General features: G+C 42.0%; 1 protein-coding gene across 6 annotated transcripts in view; it reads right to left on the bottom strand.

Moving 5' to 3' along the window:
- Window positions 1-1,235: 1,235 nt before the first annotated feature.
- PLEKHM3 (pleckstrin homology domain containing M3) overlaps window positions 1,236-24,112 on the bottom strand; it is a 138,612-nt gene continuing 115,735 nt past the window's right edge. For 5 of the 6 annotated variants that reach the window (XM_060194048.1, XM_060194050.1, XM_060194049.1 and 2 more), the window contains 2 exons: window positions 4,958-5,020; window positions 1,236-1,869 (listed from right to left, as the gene is read on the bottom strand). In XM_060194048.1, coding sequence (XP_060050031.1) covers window positions 1,824-1,869; window positions 4,958-5,020 — 109 coding nt within the window. In that variant the 3' untranslated portion in view covers window positions 1,236-1,823. Of the gene's footprint in view, window positions 1,873-4,956; window positions 5,021-24,112 lie in introns of all 6 variants that reach the window. The other variant, XM_060194052.1, reaches the window with a different exon arrangement.

Here is a 24,112-nt window from a genome sequence, read left to right as displayed (position 1 = left end):
CCCCCGTCTGTCTCCATTTCTGACTGTCTTTAACCAATAAATAAATAAAAGTAATTAAAAATGTATATATCTTAGAGTAGGGCACCAAAGTAAAAACCCTGGGTTGAGGGTGAGGGTGGATGTTCAACTTCACGGGGCCGGGGGTCCAGGGGAGGATGGGATGGGACAGAGACTTTTGGTGGTGGGAATAGTGTTTATGTACACTCCTATTAATTTGTACTCATATAAATCACTATTTAACTAATATGAGAGGGGAAAAATTGATTGAATGTCTCAAACTTTTAAAATAACAGACTGAGTCTTTTTAATACACAGGCTGAGTCTTTGATATGTTGACTCTCAAAAGCTTAGATCAGGGAGAACAGAAGCAACCGGTGGCACAGCTATATACAAATAATGTCAAAGGATATAAATTATGGTGATGTTGTGTATGATACAGCAAATCCTCACAAAGGGATATTTCAAAGTTAACCCAATTGCCAAATAATGTGATTATAGCAATAACTATCTATTGTCTTCTTAAACCCTAAGACAGCAGGAACCACCTACTTCCTCAATAGAGGCTATATTTCCCCAGTCCTGGAACCTCTAAGGTGGGGCTCACTTTCCTGCATGCTTCTCTCAGTTCATACCAATGATATTGCATCTGCCAATCCCAACCTAATCAGTGGAACGAGTACCACTCCAGCATGCTTCACTTCAGACTGTGTCCAGAGACTTCAGGCATGGAATGTCAACCCTTCAGCCTCATTACTCAGGTGAGACCTTTCCTTTCATAGGATTCTCTAATTCCATTCCAGGTGGTTCACTTCCTAACAAAGTCCCAGATCCTATATATAGACCAGGTCCCATAAGATACAGCGTATGTTCACATGTATCCATAAATTAGGGCAAAATATATACCTGAAAGCAAAAGTACACAATAGTCTGCAGTAAGTCAGTATAAAGTTCATAATGAAATAATGTCTACTTAGACTGAGATACCCTCCTCACCTACTTCCTATTACAGTTCTCTCACCCATTTCAAAGCAAACCATATCAAAGCAAGACTGCAAAAGCTGAATAAGAGCAAGAGTGGCATACTTTAACGATGACTCTTTTTTAAAAAATATTTATTTATTTATTATTTATTCCCTTTTGTTGCCCTTGTTGTTTTATTGTTGTAGTTATGATTGATGTTGTTGTTGTTGGATAGGACAGAGAGAAATGGAGAGAGGAGGGGAAGATAGAGAGGGGGAGAGAAAGAGAGACACCTGCAGACCTGCTTCACCGCCTGTGAAGCGACTCCCCTGTAGGTGGGGCGCCGGGGGCTTGAACCGGGATCCTTATGCCGATCCTTGTGCTTTGCGCCACCTGCGCTTAACCCACTGCGCTACCGCTCGACTCCCAACAATGACTCTTTAGTCACTATCAGGTCATCCCATCAGCTGGGGCCCTATTTCGGGAGTCCTGAGATTCCCAAACAGACAAGATGGGCCTAGACCTTGAATAAATCCCTCTCTCCATTGTTACCAGTCATCTCTATCAGGAACAACACAACAGACCCCTTTGTGGGCCCCCCATAGGACCCTGCCCTCAACCTGGATCAACAATGGTAGAGATGGATCCTGATATTGGGAAAGCTTGAAATGTTCCTACACATGACCACAGAATGGGAGCTCAGATCTACAGGGATGCAGAGGTCACATAGGCTCCTAAGCTGAATATGGGCCCCAGATTACATCAAATCGGTGGGGTTTACAGTCAACAATATTTATACACCTTTCCCATATTTGGGAGCTCTTCCGTGATCCAGTTTCCTGGTCCTTTTTCCAACCGTGACATCATCTCCCCAGACAATAACTTGGATCCACCTGCATATCAGATTTCAGGCTCAGGGGAAAAAAAAGAAAAAAAAACTAGTATAGCCACAGGCCCTTTGGAACGTAACTAAAATATGCCTACTAGCTATCTACAAAATGGAGGACCCCCCAACTCTTCATCTGCACTATTCCAGCCTTTAGGTTCATGATTGGTCAACAATTTGTTTGGCTTTGTTCGTTAACTTTCTTTTCAGCCGCCAGGTTCCAGATGCTAGCATGACTCCAACCAGACTTCCCTGGACAGACAACCCCACCAATGTGCCTTAGAGCTCCGCTTCCCCAGAGCCCTTCCCCACTAGGGAAAGAGAGAGGCAGGCTGGGAGTATGGATCGACCTGTCAACCCCCATGTTCAGCAGGGAAGCAATTACAGACGCCAGACCTTCACCTTCTGCATCCCACAATGATCTTGGGTCCATACTCCCAGAGGGTTAAAGAATAGGAAAGCTATCAGGGGAGGGGATGGGATATGGAGTTCTGGTGGTGGGAACTGCATGGAGTTGCACCCCTCTTATCCTATGGTTTTGTCAATGTTTCCTTTTTATAAATAAATAAATAAATAATAAAAAAGAAAGAAAGAAAATAAAATAGAGAGAAAAAAGTGTATTTATCTAGAGAGCTAGGGAGCTCAGCCTATCACAGCACAGGCTAGCATGCTTGATGCCTCAGAAGTTTCTAGGTTCAATCCCTGGCACTATCTCAGAACTGAGTAGGCTCTAGTTCTCTGTCTTCTTTGCTCATAAAAAAATAAGTCTTCTTTTTTTATCTAGGGAAGTAATTTAAATTCTTGAAAAGTGGTCAAAGAATCACTCCAAACTAGCTCTTCTTTAAAAAAAAAAAAAAAAAAATATATATATATATATACTTATGTGGTGGGGGGGGGGTGGCGTAGTGATAAAGCTTTGGACTCTCAAGCATGAGGTCCTGAGTTAGATCCCCAGCAGCACATGTGCCAGAGTGATGTCTGGTTCTTACTCTCTCCTCCTATCTTTCTCATAAATAAATACAATGTTTAAAAAAAATATTTATTTGCTCATTTCTTTAACAGATAAAGACAGAGAGAGAGAGAGAGAGCGAGAACAGAGCACAGAAGCTTTCTTCAATACAGTGGGGGTGGGCTTAACCCTAGGTTGTGTTCATGGCAAAGCAGTACATTATCCAAGTGAGCTGTTTTGCCAGGCCTGGCTCTTTAGTTTTGAACATAGTTGTTAGGTGTGTTCAGAACTGAACACAAAATTTAGGTGGACTTCATTTCTTCTAGATAAAACAATGGCAGGGGGAAACAATAAACAGCACAGTCAGTGTACCTGAGATGCTCTGAAAGCTATTATGATCGTTTTCTTTTAATTGATTTTGAAAGAACAAATAAACGCGTGGAAAGGAAAACAATACTATAACTTACTTTCTACAAGTTCCTTAAGCTGTGAGCTGTTGAGTTCAGTGATTAGCCAATGTTTAACATATTTAGAACTTTGGGCTAAAAGACAAAAATGTACCTCTTTTACATGGATGGGTTCTTATACGCTCTGGTTACTAAATTTTCAAGTTATCCAGCTACTTGGCTTGGGCTAAGTCAAAGAGTTTGAAGGACAGGGCCGGGTGGTGGCGTGCCTGGTTGAGCGCACATGTTACTATGAGCAAGAATCCGGGTTCAAGTCCTCAGCCCCCACCTGCAGGGGGAAAGTTTTGCAAGTGGTGAAGCATTGTTGCAGGTGTCTGTCCCTCTCCCTCTCTATCTCCCCCTTACCCTCTCAATTTCCAGCTGTCTCTATCTAATAAATAAATAAATAGAATTTTAAAAAGTTTGGAAGACAAAGAGATTCATTGCCTTTTATAACTTTTTGCTCATAGACTTTTAAAACTGAGATATAATTGATACACTAGAAAGTTCACCTTTTCTTTTTAAGAATTTTTTTTTTTAAGGAAATAGGTTTATTTTATTTTAATTTTTACCAGAGCACTCCTCAGCTTTGGCTGAGTGCAGAGGATTGAACCTGGGATTTAGGAGCCTCAGGTATGAGCAGCTCTTTGCATAGCCATTATGCTATCTACCCACTGCTCATAAAGTTGACTCTTTTAAGGTGTAAAATTCCATGATTTTTTTTTTTTTAGAACATTCCCAAAGTTGTACAAACTAATTCCCCTGATTGCCCCAGGTCCAGGAAATACATGTTGATTTTTTATATCTCGATGAATATCATTATTTTGGACATTTCATTTAAATAAAATAATAAAATATACATAATTTTTTCTGCCTGGTTTTTTTTTGAGCATACTGTTTTCAAGGTATATTCTTCTTGAGTACATAACACTCTTTCGATTCCCCCATTTTTTTGGGGGGTTATATGCTACTTCATTGTGTAGGTATACAGTATTTTGTGTATCCACTCGTTAAATGATGACTTTTGGTTTGTCTCTACTTTCTTTGGGCTATACTTTAATGTGCACATAAGAGTTTATGTGAACATTCTCCCATTCTCTTGAGCTTATAGTTAGAAGAAGTTGGTAGATTGTATGGCTCTTCTATGTTTAGCACTTCAAGAGACCTGACAATTTTTTCCCCCAAAGTGGCTCTAGTACTTCTTTTATTATTTTATTTATTTGTTTATTTGTTTGTTTATTGGCTTTCCATTCCCCCTACCAGTATAAGAGAGCTCCAGTTTCTCTATTACCTCACTAGCAGTTATTATTATTCTGAAATATATTTTTTGAAGTATTTTTCTTTTTTTTTATTATCTTTATTTATTGGATAGAGACAGCCAGAAATCGAGAGGGAAGGGGTGACAGAGAGGGACAGAGACAGAGAGACACCTGAAGACCTGCTTCACCACTCGTGAAGCTTTCCCCCTGCAGGTGGGGACTCCAACCTGGGTCCTTGCGCACTGTAACATGAGCGCTCAACCAGGTGTGTCACCTCTTGGTCCCCTGTTCTGAAATATCTTTCTATATCAATTTTCCCCACTTTGCATAGACATGATCAGGTCTTGGGAGGAAAACTACTCCAAATGATGACAGAACTCCATGCCAGGAACATCATCAACAAACAGCCCTTCCCAAAGAGATAGCAGAAACAAGATGGTCCCTTTGCCTGCTTACCTGTTGCAGATCGGCAAGGGAATATAGGTGGATCTGTTGAAGGAGGTATTCTCTGGGGAAAATTCTGAAAACAAGAACAGAATAACAAATGAGCTGTGGCAATGCCACAAAATATACCTTTTGTCCTGCTACATTTCAATGTCGCATGCAGGAATCTTTCCTCTGCCTTCCCCCATTTCCACCTCAACTCACGCTCTCTGAGAAAACTAGTAAAACCTTTCTTTCCGTTCTTTTCTACCCACTGCAGACACCAAGATGGAAGTAAAAGAGTAATCTTTGATTTCTAATGTCATCTGAGATGATATGAGGACTGCATAGTGGCTCAGACTTGAGGGCCAGAGCTATCTAGCTTCTCCTCCTCCTTCTTCCTTCTCCTTTTTTTTCCTTCTCCTCTTCCTCCGGATCCTTTTTTTTCTTCCTCCATTGGGGGATTAGTGGTTTATAGTTAACAGTAAAACACAGTACGTACATGTGTAACTTTTCTCAGTTTTCCACATAACACTCTAAACCTCCACCTAGGTCCTCCTCCACCACCCTGTTCCAGGACCTGATCACTCTCTCTACCCCAGAGTCCTTTACTTTGGTGCAATATACCAACTCTTGCTTTTTGAATTAGCTGTGCCCCTAGCAAGCCACACCTCAGGCCTCAGCTTATTCACTGTTAAATGCAAGACTGTGCTTGATGTCTCTAAATATCTTTCCATCTCTATTATTTTATGTCTAAATTAACAAATTTTAAAGTTGAGAAAATCAGCTAGGGGCGGGGGTAGATAGCATAATGGTTATGCAAAGACTCTCATGCCTGAGGCTCCAAGGTCCCAGATTCAATTCCCTGCACTACCATAAGCGAGAGCTGAACAGTGCTCTGGTGAAAGAAAGAAAGAAAGAAAGAAAGAAAGAAAGAAAGAAAGAAAGAAAGAAAGAGAGAGAGAGAAAGAAAGAAAGAAGAAAGAAAGAGGGAGAGAAAGAAAGAGAGAGAGAAATAAAATCAACTGGAATGAAACACTGTGCACTTTTTAAAAAATATTTTATTTATTTATTAATGAGAATGATAGGAGAAGAGAGAGAAAGAACCAGTCATCACACCGGTACATGTGCTGCTGGGGGTTGAACTCGGGACCTCATGCTTGAGAGTTCAGTGCTTTATCCACTGTGCCACCTCCTGGATCATGCACTTTTTTAAAAAAAAAGATTTTATTTATTTATGAGAAAGATAGGAGGAGAGAGAGAACTAGACATCACTCTGGCACATGTGCTGCTAGGGATTGAACTCGGGACCTCATGCTTGAGAGTCCAAAGCTTTATCACTGCACCATCTCCTGGACCACAAAAAATGTATTTATTTGTTTTTAACAGAGCACTGCTCAGCTCTAGCTTTAGTGGTGCAGGGGACTGAACCAGGGACCTCAGAGTCTCAGGCATAGGAGTCTGTTTGCATCACCATTATACTATCTTCCCCACCCTTGTGAACTTTTAAGTAGAGGCTCCTATGGGCTTCGTGAATAGGAATAATCCTACCGAATATCACACTAACGCACTGTTCTCTTACGTGCATATTGCTAAGTTTTGGAACCTAAGTACAGATGGAAATAATAGGAGGACATATTTTACATTGGCATCCAGAAAAGAAAACCCAGGAGAAAGCATTTCAGTGGACCTAGGAAGGTAGCATTTGATAATCTGATATAGGGATAGAGGACACTTGAGTCTGGTAGAAGGGCTAGCATAATCTGCTTTCTTCTTTCCAGAGGCAATTGCTTAATAATAGAAATCCTTCAAATGACATAAAACAAAAGCAACGAGGCAACATGGCAGAGAGACAATGAGTCAAGTAAGAAGACTGGGAAATCATTTTAAGACTAGCTGTGCCTTTTGCACTGGCTTTGTACTGTGACTGAAATAAACTAAAGCATGGTCAACTGCAGAATATCTACAGTATTTTGTCTCAACATGTCTCTTTTGCTCTAAAATGTAAAAATTTATATGACTGGTAGTATAATGTACATTCTTTATAATTGTACAGGCCAGATCATACTAGTATATGCTCATTAGAGCACTGAAGCCAGTTAGCTATCATAGCAACAAAAAACATATTCATTCAGTGCCCAAAATATGCCAGGTGTAGTGTTAAGTGCTAGAGAGAGGTCTGTCAATGAACAAGTGGAGAAGCAACTTCGAGAGTACTGAGTTTTTCCTTACTAGACTGGATCCTTCTTACTTCTAAACACTATTCATTCTTCTCCTCCTCACAGTAACTTCAGGTACAATCATCTTTGATACTCTTTCAACACAAGTTAGCTTCCAACACACAAGTCAACAATGCGTTTAGTTAATGTTCCTATGTGTATAACTATTTTACCTTTCTCTTTCCCCTTTGACTTTAGATTAGAAGCCCTTCCAGCAGGAACTTATCTGTTGTCTCCTATCACACTCTACCGTCTACTTGAGGTCATCCTTAACAGACACAAAGAACTAGAAAATGTAATCCATGCAGGAAAGATAAGGATGCAGAGCTTAATTGTGTCTGGAGAGATGTTGTGTCCAGGAGATTTAATGGTGGCCGTAAAAGAATATAGACTTTTAAGACAGATTACACCAATCAGTTTTTTTCTCCCCAGGGGACAGAAGTTGTAGCCTGAAAGTACTGAAGTCAAAATAAAAGGATGAATTTCCTGAGAGAAGAGACTGGTATTAAAATGTGTCTATTGTAGTGATGCTACTGAATGTAAACAACTGTTTGTTGCTTGTTTTGCAGTTACTAAGTGGTGAGGACACACTTCTGCTTAGAGGAGGTAAAGGTTTTGGAGGCAGGGCCAGATCATTTATGTTTTACTCCTACTGTCAGTCTGTTCCACGTTTCCATTGTCTCTGTGTTCAAGGTAGACTGAGTTTGCAACACATGCTCGGAATAATTGCCATAGGCAAGTCATTACAGTCAAAGCCAAGCCGAGAAAAACACTGGCAACTTCCCACCTGGGACACACCAAGGGCTTGTCCCTGTCGTGGCTCAGGTCCTATGAATGAATTCTCTCCTGACAAGGTACCGGTAGGTGGTGGAGCAGGCTAGGACTCTCGTTTATACTGTCCCCTTAAATTTTGTACAGTAGAAAGAGATATGGACATGCACATTTTCAAGGTACTCTCAGATAACACTAAACTGCTCAGAGACTGGAGACTAGGAGAGAATGGGACTCAACAGGGGATGCAGGGATGAATATGCAGTCACTCCAGGGACTGCCGGGAGACAACATTAAGATACTTATATCACTATTAATTTTTTACTCTTAATATAAAGAGAATGGATGGCTGTTTTTTTGTTTTTTGTCACCCCCACCTCCCCACCCCAGAGCATTGCTCAACTCTGGTTTATTGGTGGAGGTGGGGAAACTGAACCTGGGACTCTGGAGCCTCAGGCATGAAAGTCTCTTTGTACAACCATTATCAACCCAGCCCCTCACCCACACCACCCCTTCCCCACCCCCCTTTTTTTGGTCAGAAAGCACAGTTTATAAGCACCCTATATCCCATGGGGTTGATGCTAAGGAAGTCCAGCCCTTAGGGCCTCTGTGAATTGTTAGGGAGGTTAAGAACCTAAAATCAGGATCCAAATCCAGCATTTATTTCATGACAATGAGGAAGTGTTAGGTGGGACTCAAGAAGATTGCAAAACAGTTGTGCTACAGATTCTTCTGCCTGAGGCTTGAAAGCCCCAAATTCAATCCCAGATACTACCATAAGGCAGAATTGAGCACTACTGTACTAAGTTGAAAGTCAACAAGTAAACAAATACATAAATAGGGTAGGGGCCAGGTGGTAGCACACCTGACTGAGTACACACATCACCATGATCAAGGACCCAAATTTGAACCCAGCTCTTCCCTGCAAGGGAGAAGCTTCACAAGCAGGGAAGCAGGTCTGCAGGTGTCAGTCTCTCTCCTCCTTTTCAATTTCCTCCTTCCTCTCTCAATTTCTCTCTGACCTATCAACTAAAATAGAAAGGAAAAAAAAAAGGGGGGGGAATGGCCACTGGGAGAGGTGTCTGTAGCACTGACACTAAGCTCCATCCAGTGATAACCCTGGTGGCAAAATAAATACATAAAATAAAATAAATAAAAATAAGTAAATGTGGGGCCAGGCGGTGGCACACCTGTTTGAGCACACATGTTACAGTGTGCAAGGACTCAGGTTCAAGTCCCTGGTCCCCACATGCAGGAGGAAAGCTTAACGAGTGGTAAAGCAGCGTTGCAGGTGTCTCTCTGTCTCTCTCCCTCTCTGTCACCCCCTTCCCTCTCCATTTCTGACTGTGCTATGCAATAAATAAATAAAGATTAAACTTTTTTTTTAAATAAGTAAATGCCAGGTACACAACATGCGGCAGGCATTGTACTCAGTCCTGGAGATTTGGATTTGGAGATGAAGATTTTGTTAAGAAGCTATGCAGACACCTGGGATAAATCAGACAAGTGAACAGTTCAGAGTGTGGAATGCAGAGGCCTGCAGATGCACGTGAGGGGTGAAGGAAAGGCCTCAGAAAAGCAACAAGTCAGAGTGAACCTGAAGAAGTGAGAGGATGGCTTGACTCCAGGTAGAGAGGATAGCGTGGTGGAAGAGCTTAGAGCCAGAGTGAGAACTGTGTTTTCAGAGAACCAGCTGTTTGGGTAGATGGAAGAACTTTACATGAGTGCATGTTGAGGAAGGGGAAGCCTTAGAGTGTGTGCTTAGAAAGAAAGTGGGGGGGGGGCAGGTGGTGGTGCACCTGGTTGAGCACACATGTTATAGTGCTCAAAGAGCCCCTGGTCCCCACCTGTAGGGAGAAAGCTTTGCAAGTGGTACTACTACTACTAGCGTTTGCCCTTCTTCCGTAGCCAGTCAACAGTGTCAGGTTGAGCCTGATGTAAAGTTTCGAGACCTCCTTTGAATCTGGAGAGGTGGCAGTTGTTGACTATGTGGGTCATAGTCTGTCTGTAGCCGCAGGGGCAGTTCGGGTCGTGTCTGGCTCCCCAGCGATGGAACATAGCGGCGCACCGGCCATGGCCTGTTCGATAGCGATTGAGGAGGGCCCAATCAGAACGTGCTAGGTCAAAGCCGGGTTGACGCTTGCAGGGGTCTGTGATGAGGTGTTTGTTCTTTACCTCAGCTGACTGCCAACTCTGTTTCCAAGAGACTGGAACAGAGAAGTTCAGTGTAGGCGTAGGGGACCAGATTGGATGACGAGACGTCAAGCATTGGACAGGGTGGGCGAAGATATCCGCGTATATTGGCAGGTCCGGTCGAGCGTAGACGTGGGAAATGAACTTAGATGATGCCGCATCCCGACGAATATCTGGCGGGGCGATGTTGCTAAGAACTGGCAGCCATGGAACCGGGGTGGAACGGATGGTTCCAGAAATTATCCTCATGGAGGAATATAATTTGGAATCGACCAAGTGGACATGGGGGGGGCTACGGAACCATACTGGGGCACAGTATTCTGCAGTGGAATAGCATAATGCCAGAGATGATCGTAGTGTGGAAGCGCTCGCGCCCCATGAGGAGCTGGCCAGTCTTGCAATGATGTTATTCCTCGCGCCCACCTTTGCTGCAGTTTTTATGAGATGTTCGTGAAATGGCAGGGTACGATCGAGAATAACACCAAGATAGACTGGCTGTATTCTCGTATCGCCAAGCTGCACAAGTGGTACAAGTGGTGAAGGTATCTCTCTCTCTCCCTCTCTATCACCCCCTTCCCTCTCTATTTCTGTCTCTATCCAATAAATAAATTAAAATAATGCAAAAAATATTTTAATAAAAGAAAGAAAAGTTTGCAGTCAGACATATGAGGCCTGAAATACCTTCCTAAGAATCTACCTTCAAAGAGTTGGGTGACACAGAAATGCCACAAGCAAGAGAGTAACATGACTAAATTTGACTTTCAGAGACCAACACCATCCTGGTGGGATGGGGGAAGAGATGGCAGTAAGAAATCACTTTTTTTGTAAAGTATATAAGAAATGGTTGGTAATGGTGGTGGTAATGGTGGTGGTCGTGGGGGAAGGTGTTGTTAAGCAGAATTTCAATAGCTTAGCAGGAGTTGGAGAGAAGGGGCCAAGCACAGGCAGATTTCTGGAGCAGAATCCATAGGTCAAATGACTAGCAGGAAATAAAGGCCAGGAAAGAGACTTATTCAGCTTTCCAGCTAGGTGTAGTAGATAAGTGGCCTTTTCATTTGTAGACACAGTGAATAAAGAGAAAGTTGGCTAATCTTGGGGAGAAAAGATTGTTGGGTCACAGAATTAGAACTGTCTGTGAAAAGGCTCATGAAGCACCATCCATGTGTCCTCTGGCTGCAGGTGTTAGGTGAAGCCACCAGAGTGAGTAACGGCAGGATAGCACTTACCAAGTCCACTGCTGGCAAGTTTCCAACGGCTAGGGAGCAGAAAAGACTAGATCTGCAAAGTCTAGTCTTTATTCCATGTGTGTATGTTTGTGTGACAAGGCTTTCATTTAAATAACTTTTTGTATGTGCCAAGATACTCCCATCACAGACTTTTTTTTCCTTTTAATTCCAATGTGCTATCTTAAGACCTTGCTATTTGAGGCATGGGTGTAGGCAAAAACAAGAAAGGAACAGTTTGATAGGGAGGAGAAAAAGCAGAGCCAGCTTCAGGAAGCCAATGAAGTGGAGAAATTCAGCAAGGAAGAGGAAGGTTAAAGGTTAAAGGTTAAAGGTATCAAACACAGAAGTGATTATCAACTAGTATGAGGAATAGTCAGAGGGGGCCTGGAATATTCCTACTGGTTTGGCAAATGGAAATTCATTTGTGACTGGATAAACTGGTTTCTGGAAGAGGAGATCAGACTGAGTGGTGAAGAACTACAAAAAGATCTTTTAAGAACCTAACTTGAAGGGAGTAAGATAAATCGGGCCATAGCTAAAGATGGAGGGATCCTTTTCTTAAAAGTTTTTAGCATATTTATATGCTAAACATACAAACAAATAAACAAACAAAAACCAGAAGGATCTTGGCCCTACAAAGGCCTAGAAGAAACTGAATATTTTCCACCTGGAAGCTCTTGAATATACTCTTGTTGCATATGTATAAAAGCGCATGCATATAAGTATGCATGACCTCCCACATTTTCTTACTTAATTTTAAAAATGTATTTATTTTATTTTTATGTATTTTTAAAAATTTCCTTACTGGGGGATTAATGGTTTACAGTTGACAGTAAAATATAATAGTTTGTACATGTGTATCATTTCCCAGTTTTCCACATAACAATTTAACCCCCCACTAGGTCCTTCTCTGCCATTGTATTCCAGGACCTAAACTTTTTTTTTTCCTTAATGAATGAAAGATAATACTGAGAGATAGACGCCAGAGCACTGCTCAGCTTTGGTGGTGCTAAGGATTGAACCTGGAGCCTCAGAGCCTCAGTCATGAGAGTTTCTTTGCATAACCATTATGCTGTCTCCCCTACACCCTCCTATGCTTTCTCTAATAAGATGTTTCAAGTTTCTACTAAAATATTATAAACAAAGAAAGGTAATCACTAATTTGTCCAATGTCCCATCAAAAGTCCAGTGTATTAGGGGGTAAAAGCCATAAAGTAACTGAAGGTTATCTAACATAGCCATCCTTTGGTAAACAGGATGGTTGCTGCAGGAGGGAGCTGCCTTTTGTGTTCTGCTGAGGTTTCTGTGTTTGGGATTTTCTGTGCATTAAGTGACCTCACTGTACCACAGGCCTATTAATCATCTAGTCTGACAGCATGTCTCAACAGGCCAACCACAAGGACAACCCTCCCTGCTCATGCCAATGCAAGTTCATATGGTCAGCTCTGACGCCAAAGCCAAAGGACAAACATAAGACAAGTTAACCCCACTCTTCCCTCCGCCATCAAGAACAGACCCATCACTGCTAGGTAACACCAGCAAGTTCTGATGTCAAAGCATGAAAACCAACTAGGTTTCTAAGTACCAACATTTTCGTTTACTTCCTGTAGAATTGCCTGGCTTAGTGAGGAGGTGACATAGGTTTCCTTCATAGAGTTTTCTAATGAGACAGGTGAGGGGGAAAATAATCAAATAGTGAAAAGTTATATATGGTTCAGTGCCTCCCCCTGCACCCCCATATAACGCACCTGTGATTTGTGGCTACAAACTATTGAGATAACTGAAATCAAAGGCAGTAATCTTAACTCAAATGTAGGATGGTCTTCAATCCCTTTTATACTAGGCACTAAGTTAAATAAAAGATGACTTATTGTATGAATCTGGGATGATCTCACTCATAGACGGAAGTTGAAAAATAAGAATAGAGGGAGTCGGGCGGTAGCGCAGCGGGTTAAGCACATGTGGTGCCAAGCGCAAGGACTGGCGTAAGACTCCCGGTTCAAGCCCCCAGCTCCCTACCTGCAGAAGGGTCGCTTCACAGGCGGTGAAGCAGGTCTGCAGGTGTCTGTCTTTCTCTCTCCCTCTCTGTCTTCCCCTCCTCTCTCCATTTCTCTCTGTCCTGTCCAACAACAACGACATCAACAACAACAACAACAATAAAACAAGGGCAACAAAGGGAATAAATAAATAAATATAAAAAATAAGAATAGAAAGGAAAACACAAAGCAGAACTTGGACTGAAGTTCATGTATTGCACCAAAGTAAAAGTCTCTGGGGTGAGGGTGGGGGTGGGGTTCAGGTCCAGGAGCATGATGGCAGAGGAGGATCTAGAGGGGGTTGAATTGTTATGTGGAAAAGTGAGAAATGTTACACTTGTACAAAGTACTGTACTTTACTATCAACTGTAAACCATTAATCCTCCCCCCAGTAAAGAGAAAAAATAAAAACCAAAAAAAGATGACTTTTTCAGCATTCGTACTTTTTAAGGAAGTCAACTCAACTCCCTGCAAGCCAAGCTGCTCAAGAGAGAAAACAGACTGAATTAGGCCCTGCAGCAGGCAAACCCAAAGCAGGATTTTGATGGCTTTAATTGCATCACTAGTTCCTTACTGTTAAGTTGTTACAATTGCACATTACCATAAAAATAATTAAAATTAAAATATATGGGACTGTCTCGGCATATGTAAAAAAGGTTTTAGACGAAAGACTTATGACATATATACATGAAAATAAAAAGTAGCACCACCAAAGGAAAATACCAACTCTAAGTCTGAGTCTGTATGAGAAGCATCTAAAAGAAGAATATGGGTGAGTAATTTAAAAAGGAAAAGCATGAATTCATGTTGTAGGACTGTACTATCTAAGAATCTGTGCTCTAGGTCAGGTCATTTGTACGGAATCAAGACGGCTGCAGGGTCTTTCTTTTGGAAGGCGCACACAGGACGCAACAGAAAAGTTAAGGATTCCCAGGGAAATGCAATTTGGTGTTTTCTTGATATGAGCTGCAAACTCTTCTTGAAATAGTTACATTAAGATGGATGGAGACAGGGCCCATATGTCCAGTCATGCTCTTGGCTAATGGAAAAACAATTTTAAATCAAAGGCAGATATTTTGATAGCAACCCGTGTAGAAGAAACAAGCTTCAATTATTTCTCTGGATACCTCATTTTACTAATCTTATTGGCTGAAAAGTAGCATTTGCTATTACATCTTGGCAGACAGTTGTGAGAAATAATAGTCTCTTTGAACTGCTCATTCAAAAATTGTGCTTAAGCTCCTTAGCAACAATCTAAAGTCTAGAACAAAAAGTACTTGGGAAGTAATTTTGGTTGCAATTATTCTGGGGTTGGAACATAAAAGTGATAATCTATGTTACAGTTACTATGGATTCTACCTTGATTCTTACAGTATTTAATAATTTAAAATAGCAACCCCTCCCCGAATTACATAGTTTCCCCCCACCCCCGTCATCACTACATCTTTACCACTCTCTGAAACAACTTTTTTTTTTTAGATAGAGAGAGAGGAAGGAAGAGGGGCAAATGACAACAGCATCAAAGCTTCCTCCAGTGTGGTGGGGGCCCAGCTCCAACCTGGATCATATTTTGCTGAGCCCTTGCAATTAATTTTAAATTTGTATTTTATCTTAGAACATCTTATTATTAATTTAGATTTCACTTACTCTAAGAATAAGAAAATCATCTCCTAACATCCTGAAAGATTTCTCAGTTAAAAAAAAAAAAAACTCTGTGAGTATCAGGCAGGTTTTCTGGGAGACAGAGTACATTTCTTGCATGCTCAAGTCCTCACTTTCAGCCCCTGGCACTGCAGATGCCAGGACAATGTCTTGGTCTCTCTAATAAAATAGATGTTCTTTTAAGAGCTTGCTATACATCATAGTAAAATGCATATATAATTTGACCGTTTCTTCCTCAAAGTTTGTTAATCTGTCTAGTGGTGACAGACACTTGTTTTTTGGAAGACAGTTTGTATTTCCCTTTTAGAACTGATGATATTGGTGGGCCAGCAGTGGTGTACCCAGTTGAGTGCACACATTGCCCTGCGCAAGGGCCTCCATTCAAGTCCGTGCCCACACCTGCAGCGGGAGAAAGTTCACAAGTGGCAGAACAGTGCTGCAGGTGTCTATATATCTACCTGTATGTCTGTCTATCTGTCTGTCTATCTTGCCTCCTTCCCTCTTAATTTCTGTTTCTAGTCAAAATAAGAGTTTTTCAAAGTGTTTACATGTATGTCCATATGTGTGTATACATGTTTGTATATATAACACTGGATGAGATTCACGAAGAAAGAGAACAGAAAGGGGGGGGGGTACTAGGAGATCAGGAAATTAAATGATTAGAAAACCCCAGTTCTTGAAGTTACCTGATGAAAAAGGACTTCATAAAGTAGAATGAGAAGGGTGACTTTAAAAAGCAAACCAACATCCTGCATTTTATTTTATTTTTTTAGTACTGACAGATTTTTTAAACTAATCTGATGAGATAAAGCCCCAACTGCAGATAATGACACTTTTAATTAGCTGATTTGAACATTAGCCATAAAATTTGGCTAATCCTACAAAGAACATTAAGAGCTATATTCATGTACTAAACTTACAGAAACGTTATCTATACACTTGAAGAGCTATAATTACTGGCCTGTAATGAGGCTCGTTTAGTGATAATATTGTTACTATAGAATGGGCTTATTCTTCTAAAATTCAATATCAACTCGACTTTGTTGGTTAATAATTAACTGCACAATTATATCTTCGATGGTGGTTATAAGCTATTCCTTATGTGCAGTTGAATTACCCAGCAAGTCCAGTCTGTATTTTAACAAAATTATGCTTTAAGACCCCAGTTTCCCTAAGAGATAAGCTCCTAATAAGCCAGCCTTCTAAATTTAAGTGTACTCAGTTCATAACAGTGTGACCTTTTCTTTTCTCACACAAGATGCACCCACCTTAAATGTCTGCTATCTTTGCCATGTGGATGGGGGGGGGAGCGTGTCACTACAAAGTGATCTCTCCCAGAGTTGGGTAGATAGCTCACTGAATAGGAGGTTTGCTTTGCCATGAGTACAGCTTAGGTTTGGGTCCCAGCACCACAGAGAAGTACCACAGCACCAAGAGAAGCTCTGGTGCTATGGGGCTTCTCCCTTTCTTACTAGGACATAGAATCTTTCATTGGGTACACTGAACAATCTTCTTAGTTTGTTCTCCTTTTGGTTGTCACCATTCCGGGTTGACTTTTCAGATAGAAAGAGCCAGAGAGAAAGTCAAGAGAGACAGTGTAAGAAACTGTAGCACTGGGGGCCAGGGGGTAGCATCTGGTTGAGTACACATGTTACAATGTGCAAGGACCCAGGTTCGAGCCCCCAGTCCCCACCTGCAGGGGGGAAGCTTTATGAGTGGTAAAGCAGGGCTGCAGGTGTCTCTGTCTCTCTCCTTCTCTCCTACCCCCTTCCCTCTTGATTTCTGACAGTCTCTATCCAATAAATAAAGGTAATAAATTTTTTTTTTAAAAAAGTGTAGCACGGTGGCTTCCTTCAGTGCAGTGGAGGGCTGGGCTCAAAGCGGGACAGCGCATGATGTGATGAAGCAGAGCGCCATCCCAGGGGGCTGCCTTTCAGGTCCCCTCATTCGCCTACTGTGAGGTCAGATGTATGTAAGCATGCTCAAGCCTCAAGACACCATTTCTGTTCCGTGACTGATGATGCTTTAGAAATATTTACTTGGGATAATGTGTCTGCTTTGCCATGAATTCGATGCAGGTTCAGGCTGGCCTCTACTGCCCTGGAGAAAGCCTGGGAGCCAGAGGAGTTGTCTCCTCCTCCTCCTCTTCCTCCTCCTCTTCCTCCACCTCCTCTGCCACCTCTTCTGCCTCCTCCTCCTCTTCCTCCACCTCCTCTGCCACCTCTTCTGCCTCCTCCTCCTCCTCCCTCTCTCCCACTTCCTCCCTCTTTCTTGCCTTCTCTGAAAGTCAGCCAGGAGTTGCGAAGTCCTGGTGGCAACAGAAAAAACCTTCTCTTTATGAGTAGCTGAGAAAGTGGTACCAGCAGGTAGAGCATCAGCTTTCCTGTATGAGGTCCTGGCGTCAATTCTCAGCACCCCAGCACATACCAGAGTGATTCTCTAGCTTGTGTCTCTTCTCTTTCTTTCCAGTTAATAAAAATGTTGAAATATTTACAAGCATAAAAAAAGATGTTCATAATTTACTAAGTGAAAGGGTTGGTCAAAAATAGTATGGAAAGTATGAAACCATTTTTATAAGGAAAATAAATTGTAAAAGAAAAAGTCTGAAAGAATATATACTAAAGAAGTGGCCTCTTTATCCTTCTTTTCTATGACAAACAGCATAAATACACCATTACACACACACACACACACACACACACACACACACACACTATAAAATTGATCAAATTGATTGTGGGGAGATCTTGGTAATAATACCTTGTTCATAAGTCTGGAGAACTCTCAGAAGGCTAGAAATGGACCTACCCTATGATCCTGCAATTCCTCTCCTGGGGATATATCCTAAGGAACAAATAATATACACATCCAAAAAGATCTGTGCACACATATGTTCTTGGCAGCACAATTTGTAATAGCCAAAACCTAGAAGCAACCCAGGTGTCCGACAACAGATGAGTGGCTGAGCAAGTTGTGGTGTATATATATACAATGGAATACTACTCAGCTATAAAAAATGGTGACTTCACCGTTTTCAGCCGCTCTTGGATGGACCCTGAAAAATTCATGTTAAGTGAAATAAGTCAGAAGCAGAAGGATGAATATGGGATGATCTCACCCTCAGCAGAAGTTGAAAAATAAGATCAGAAGAGAAAATACAAGTAGAACCTGAACTGGAACTGGAGTATTGCACCAAAGTAAAAGACTCTGGGGTGGGTGGGGGTAAGAATACAGATCCAAGAAGGATGACAGAGGACCTAGTGGGGGTTGTATTGTTATATGGAAATGTTACGCATGTACAAACTATTGTATTTACTGTAGAATATAAAACATTAATTCCTCAATAGAGAAATTTAAAAAATTATCTTGTTCATGAAATTAATTTTTTTCAACAAATATTTACTACTCAGGCAGGGTGTAGACAGCATAATGGTTATGCAAAGAGACTCTCATGCCTGAGGCTCCAAAGTCCCAGGTTCAGTTCCCCATACCACCATATGCTAGAGCTGGGAAAAGAAATAAATAAACGAATGAATATTTACTACTTCTACTGTGCATTAAATATGTCTGTATGCCCTGGGGATATAGCAAGAAGCAAAACAGTCTGGACTTGATAGCTTATATCTAATGTGTAAAACAGGACCTCTGTATCTGGCTGCACAGGTTGAACAAAGCGGGCCCCCAGAGCCACACCAGAGAGCCTAAGAGAGAGAGAGACAAAATCAAGTACCAGGTTACATGGTGGTAAGTGGAGAAAGAAGCCAGAAGTGTGTGGAAAGGACATTGCTTGCTATTTAAAAATAGAGTGGTCAGGTGTGTGTGGAGGGACAGCATAGTAGTTATGCAAAAACACTTTGGTGCCTGCAACTCCAAAGTCCCAGGTTCAACCCACTGCACCTCCATAAACCAGAGTTGAATCATATTCTAGAAAAAGAAAAAAGTGGTCACGGACACTTCATTTTGGTGACATGTAAAGAAAGCCCTAGAGGAAGTAAGGAAGCAAGCTACGCTGGCATCTGGGAGAAGAAAAGTCAAAACTAGAAACTCATTGGAGCCTGCTTGGTGTGCCTAAAATGGAGTGGACAAGCAGATCAAAACAGTGAGGAAAGAGGGCAGAAAGGTAATGGCTCAGCTCTTTCTGGGAGTGAGTTGAAGCTACAAGTTTGAATCAATGATGACATCAACTAATCCACACAGTATTTCTGGTCTTAAGAACAGTCTGGAGGCCAGTGGTGGTGCACCTTGTTAAGGGCATATGTTACAATGTGCAAGGACCCAGGTTCAAGGCCCCAGTCCCCATTTGCAGGGGAAAAGCTTTGGAAGTGAAGCAGGTCTGTAGGTGTCTCTCTTACTTTCTTCCTCTCTATCTCCCCTTCCTATTTCTGGCTGTCTCTATCCAATAAATAAATAAATATAGATAGATAGATAGATGATAGATAGATAGATAGATAGATAGATAGATAGATAGACAGATAGATAGAATCTCTTTAAGAACAGTCTGAAGAGAGAAAATAGTTACTGCAGTGATCCCAGAGGATCGACCTGGACCTGCAGTGATCCCAGTGGCTTCAACCTGGACAGTAGCAATGGCAGTGGTGACAAGTGGATGTATTTTTTAGGTGAAACTGGCAGAATTTACTAGTGGAATAGATATGAGATGTGGAAAGAGCAATGCTTACTGAGTACCTGGATGGACCCAGGTGACATTAAGCCAGGTGTGGAAGTCTGCAGGCAGGACACTTTGCAATGAGAGGGGACCATTATATTAGGATCTAAATTTTGAATTTTATTATGTTTGAGATGTTGGTAGATGTCCAAAGGACATATCAACCCTAGGATTTACTTCCCCTCCAGTAAGCCTGCTGGGAAGACAGACAATTTAGCCACGGGTAGCAGGGAAAGGAAAACTAAGTAAATCGAGTGACATTTTTGGAGACTGATCTGGGAGCCATGCATGCTGTTAAATTTTGCTTATAGAACAGGAAATAATAAGAGTCTGATACTAGGTGGGGTTTTTGTTTTTTTTTGGCACTCCCTAGAATAATGTTAACAAAAAAAGGCAATCTTTAGGATAGAAATTTCTCACTATTCACTGCTAATGTTGGATATGTTTATGATTTTAAATAAAATATAGGACCAAAGACAGGGAAAGACAGTTCAAGAAATGGGAGAATCACTCTTGGTAGTCCCTTGTGATTCCCAATTCAAGCTGCTAAATTGCTTCAGGATAGTCCAAGTTAAGGACTAAACTTAACAAACAAGCAGGACCAAATGTTTCATAAGAACAGACACAATTGTGGTCTGAGCAACTGGGAGAAGAGGCATCAATATTGCCTATTGGTCTCAACTAGTGCTGAAGAAAAAAAAAAAAGAAGTAGTTTTAAATTTATACTATAATAGAGACTTTGGATTCTCTAGACACCCTCAAGTCCCCAAATCCCATTTTGATGATAGAAAATTGGAAACACTCAGTCACATTAATATCGAAAATGTCTTTCCTAGACCAGATGATTTCAACTTCAACTACATTACAAATCCACTGCTCCTGGCAGCCATCTTTTTTCTATTGTTGTTGTTATCGTTATTGTTTTTATTGCTACTGCTGCTATTAGTGTTGGATAGAACAGGACAATGAGAAATTGAGAAGGGAGGGGGGAAATAGAGAGGGAGAGAGAAAGATAGACACCTGCAGACCTGCTTCACTGCTTGTGAAGCGAGCCCCCTACAGGTGGGGAACCGGGATCCTTACACTGGTTCCTGTGCTTCACTCTATGTACTCTTAACCTGGTATGCCACAACCTGGCCCCCATGATATTCTTTTATAAAATGATATTGAAAAATAAATGGTCATGCTTTGCTTATATTGAGTAAAAGTGTGTATAAGACAACCCTATAGACAGTCTCCATATTTGCTTTAATTATTTTCATATTTATTCATAATGACTCCATCCATCATTCATGATAGCCATTTTTTTCTTTCCAATAAAGAGTGAGAGATGGAGAAAGACAGAGAGGGAGAGAGAGAGAGAGGGAGAACGGGAAGGAGATAGAAAAAGGGGCACCTGGGGGCCGGGTGGTGGCATACCTGGTTATATGCACAGACTACAGTGCACAAGGACCTGGGTTCAAGCCCTTGATCCCCACCTGCAGGGTGAAAGCTTCACAAGTGGTAGATCAGGGTTGCAGGTGTCTCTCTGTCTCCCTTTCTATCACCCCTTTCCCTCTCAATTTCTGTCTCTATTCAATAAATAAAGATAATAAAAAAAAAGAAAAGAAAAAGGGGCACCTGCAGTACTGCTCGACAGCTCATGAATCCTCTCCTGCTGCAGGTTGGGAAATGTCCTTGAGCCTGGTAACCTGTGTGTTCTGTAGGGGGAGCCACTGCCTGGCTTCCATATTTGCTTCAAGTTCACAGGTCTGGGAACCGGAAAGGCATGGCAAAGGCTGACCGAGTGAAAATGCTCTCATTCACACGAAGTCTGTTTTTATGCCCAGCTCTCCAAGGATGACTGAGATGATGGTGGGCACAGAAGTGGTGAGGCCAACTATCCTACTTCCCAAATCAGGGGACATTACTATCTACTCCTCCCTGCCTTCCTTCACACTCTCCTAGCTGACCTTAATTAAGGCTGCCACTGAATTAACATTGGTCCCTCCTAAGAGAGCACAGACCTCTGGGCTTCACCCCTTTTCCAAAGGCAGACATGCCGGAGAAAGCAGCAGTGGTCTGAGAGTCAGGAAACCTGGGTCCAAGCGTGAACTCCGCTGCTCAAAGGCTCTGTCATCTCAGACTGGTCATGTAGCATCTCGGATCATCACATTCTTTCCAATTACCACTACCCACTAGCCACTAGCCACTAGCCCACTAAAAGAGGGTTGTGACAAAGAACAAAATAATGTATTTGTGGGAAAGTACTGTTAAAATCATAATTAACTTAACTGGGTCTAGGCATCACCATAAATCAACAAAGTGGGACGGGAGTAATGTGAAAGCGGATTACAATCCCTTACTACCAAGTGACACTAATTCGGAGAGAGAACAGGCAGTGCAGAGGAGCCCATTGTCTATAGCTGATTGGTGCTCTCCAGGGAGAAGAGCCCTGCATAATATGTTTCTGACTCCTAAGAGAAACCAAAGCTTCACTGGATGTGTATAGGAAAATGCTTGATTATTTAAATGTTGGAAGCTGTGTCACAACTTTAAAATCTGGTGGGAAGCATTCCTGAAAGGCCTAATATGCCTGAGGGTGAAATGGGGCCCTGCCGTGTCCATTTGTGACTTTTGACTTGCACATACATTCTGCAGTTCGGTAGGAAATACACGGCTGAGGCCCCCCACACAGTCTTCCCAGGGTTCTTTCTAGAGGCGTCCCTAACGGCTGCTGACCTGGATGCTGTTCTGACAGTACTACGGACGCCAAGATTTTCCACAGAGGTCTTGACGCACCTCCACGTGTGGACACTTTAAATAATTCTTCCCATGAAAAGTTAACTAGACCTTGAACTAATCCAGCAGGGTCGCCATCTGGTAGTCCTCAGACATGGTGAACTGTCAGCACTGTAAACATTTGAGGCTTCACGGATGACACTGGCTTTTTCTAAACTAATCAGCCCTGCCAGTCAAGATCTGCTATATGGGTTCAAGAACAAGGCGTTCATTTAACAACAATAACAAAAACAGTGAGGATGAAAACCGGACAGTCATCATAATGAACAGTCTAAAAGCAAACTGCGACTTCCCTAATAAGGAGAGGACCAAAGTTGGCTCCCCGGTGTTTGAGCGCCAATACAATTAATCAGTCTGTTTTCAGTTTTCTCACGACAGCAATATTAACAGTTTGCTTTATTCTGTTTATATGGTGCTGACAGGTCGTCAGCATGTTGGGCCTACTTGCTGGAGATTAATGTTCACTTTTACATGGAGGTAAGAATCAGGCAGGGAGAGAGAATGCCTTTTAAGACTAGATAAGAATTAGAGTCTCCTTTTTTTTTGTTTGGCTATTGCCCACCAACTCCTTTCTCTTTTAATTTCTACTAAGGATAAATAAGATTAGCTGTGTCTAGCACGTTCTTCTCATTATTTAAACTCTCCTGCCTTAGTGTCGTACCTTTAGAAGAAACAAAGGAAAGAAAAAAGATTTATTTTTATTTTATTGATAGCATACACAGGAGAGTGTGTGTTTCACATGAAGCAGACAGAAGGAGGAAGAGAGAAAGAACTGGGGGAAGAGGGGGTCGGGCGGTGGAGCAGTGGTGCTAAGCGCACATGGTGCTAAGCGCACATGGTGCTAAGCGCAAGGACCAGCCTAAGGATCCCAGTTTGAGCCCCTGGCTCCCCATCTGCAAGGGGGTCGCTTCACAGGTGGTGAAGCAGGTCTGCAGGTGTCTGTCTATCTCTCCCCTTCTCTGTCTCCCCTCCTCTCTTGATTTCTCTCTCTCCTATCCTACAACAACAGCAATGACAACAATAATAATAACAACAAGGGCATAAAATGGGGAAAATGGCCTCTAGGAGCAGTGGATTCGTAGTGCAGGCACCAATCCCCAGCAATAACCCTGGAGGAAAAAAAAAAGAATTGGGGGGACAGACAGAGACAGAGAGAGAAGAGAGAGAGAAAGAGGGAGAGAGATGCCAGAATACTACTCTGGTATATGCAGTACCAGGGATGGAATCAGGAACCTTAAGCATGAAAGTCTTATGTCCTACCAGTTGAGCTATTTCCTCATCCACAAAATAAGAGGAATTTTTAACGATGCTTTTGGATAAGCAGGTTAATTTTGTTTAAGAAAAATCAAACTCTGGAGACAGAAATGTTGACATATCAGATGTGTGCTGGCTTCCCCTTGGCATCGGTGACCATCTTTGTGTACGCTGAAGAAGGCAGAGCTGACTTATCGTGGCCTACTTGTAAGAAGTATGGACACTGGGGGTTGAGAGAAAGCTTTTACTGCACAGGGTGCATGCCTTGCCAAGTGTGCAGTCCAGGTTTGCGTCAAAGTTTGAGCCCCAGCACCACATGGAGTGCCACAATGCACAAGGGAAGCTTCAGTACCGTGGTGTCTTTCTCTCTCTCTCTCCATA

This window comes from Erinaceus europaeus, chromosome 7 (assembly GCF_950295315.1).
Source record: "Erinaceus europaeus chromosome 7, mEriEur2.1, whole genome shotgun sequence".
NCBI lineage: Eukaryota > Metazoa > Chordata > Mammalia > Eulipotyphla > Erinaceidae > Erinaceus > Erinaceus europaeus.
Note: the sequence above shows the minus strand (reverse complement) of the source record. Positions and strands in the feature narration are given on the sequence as shown.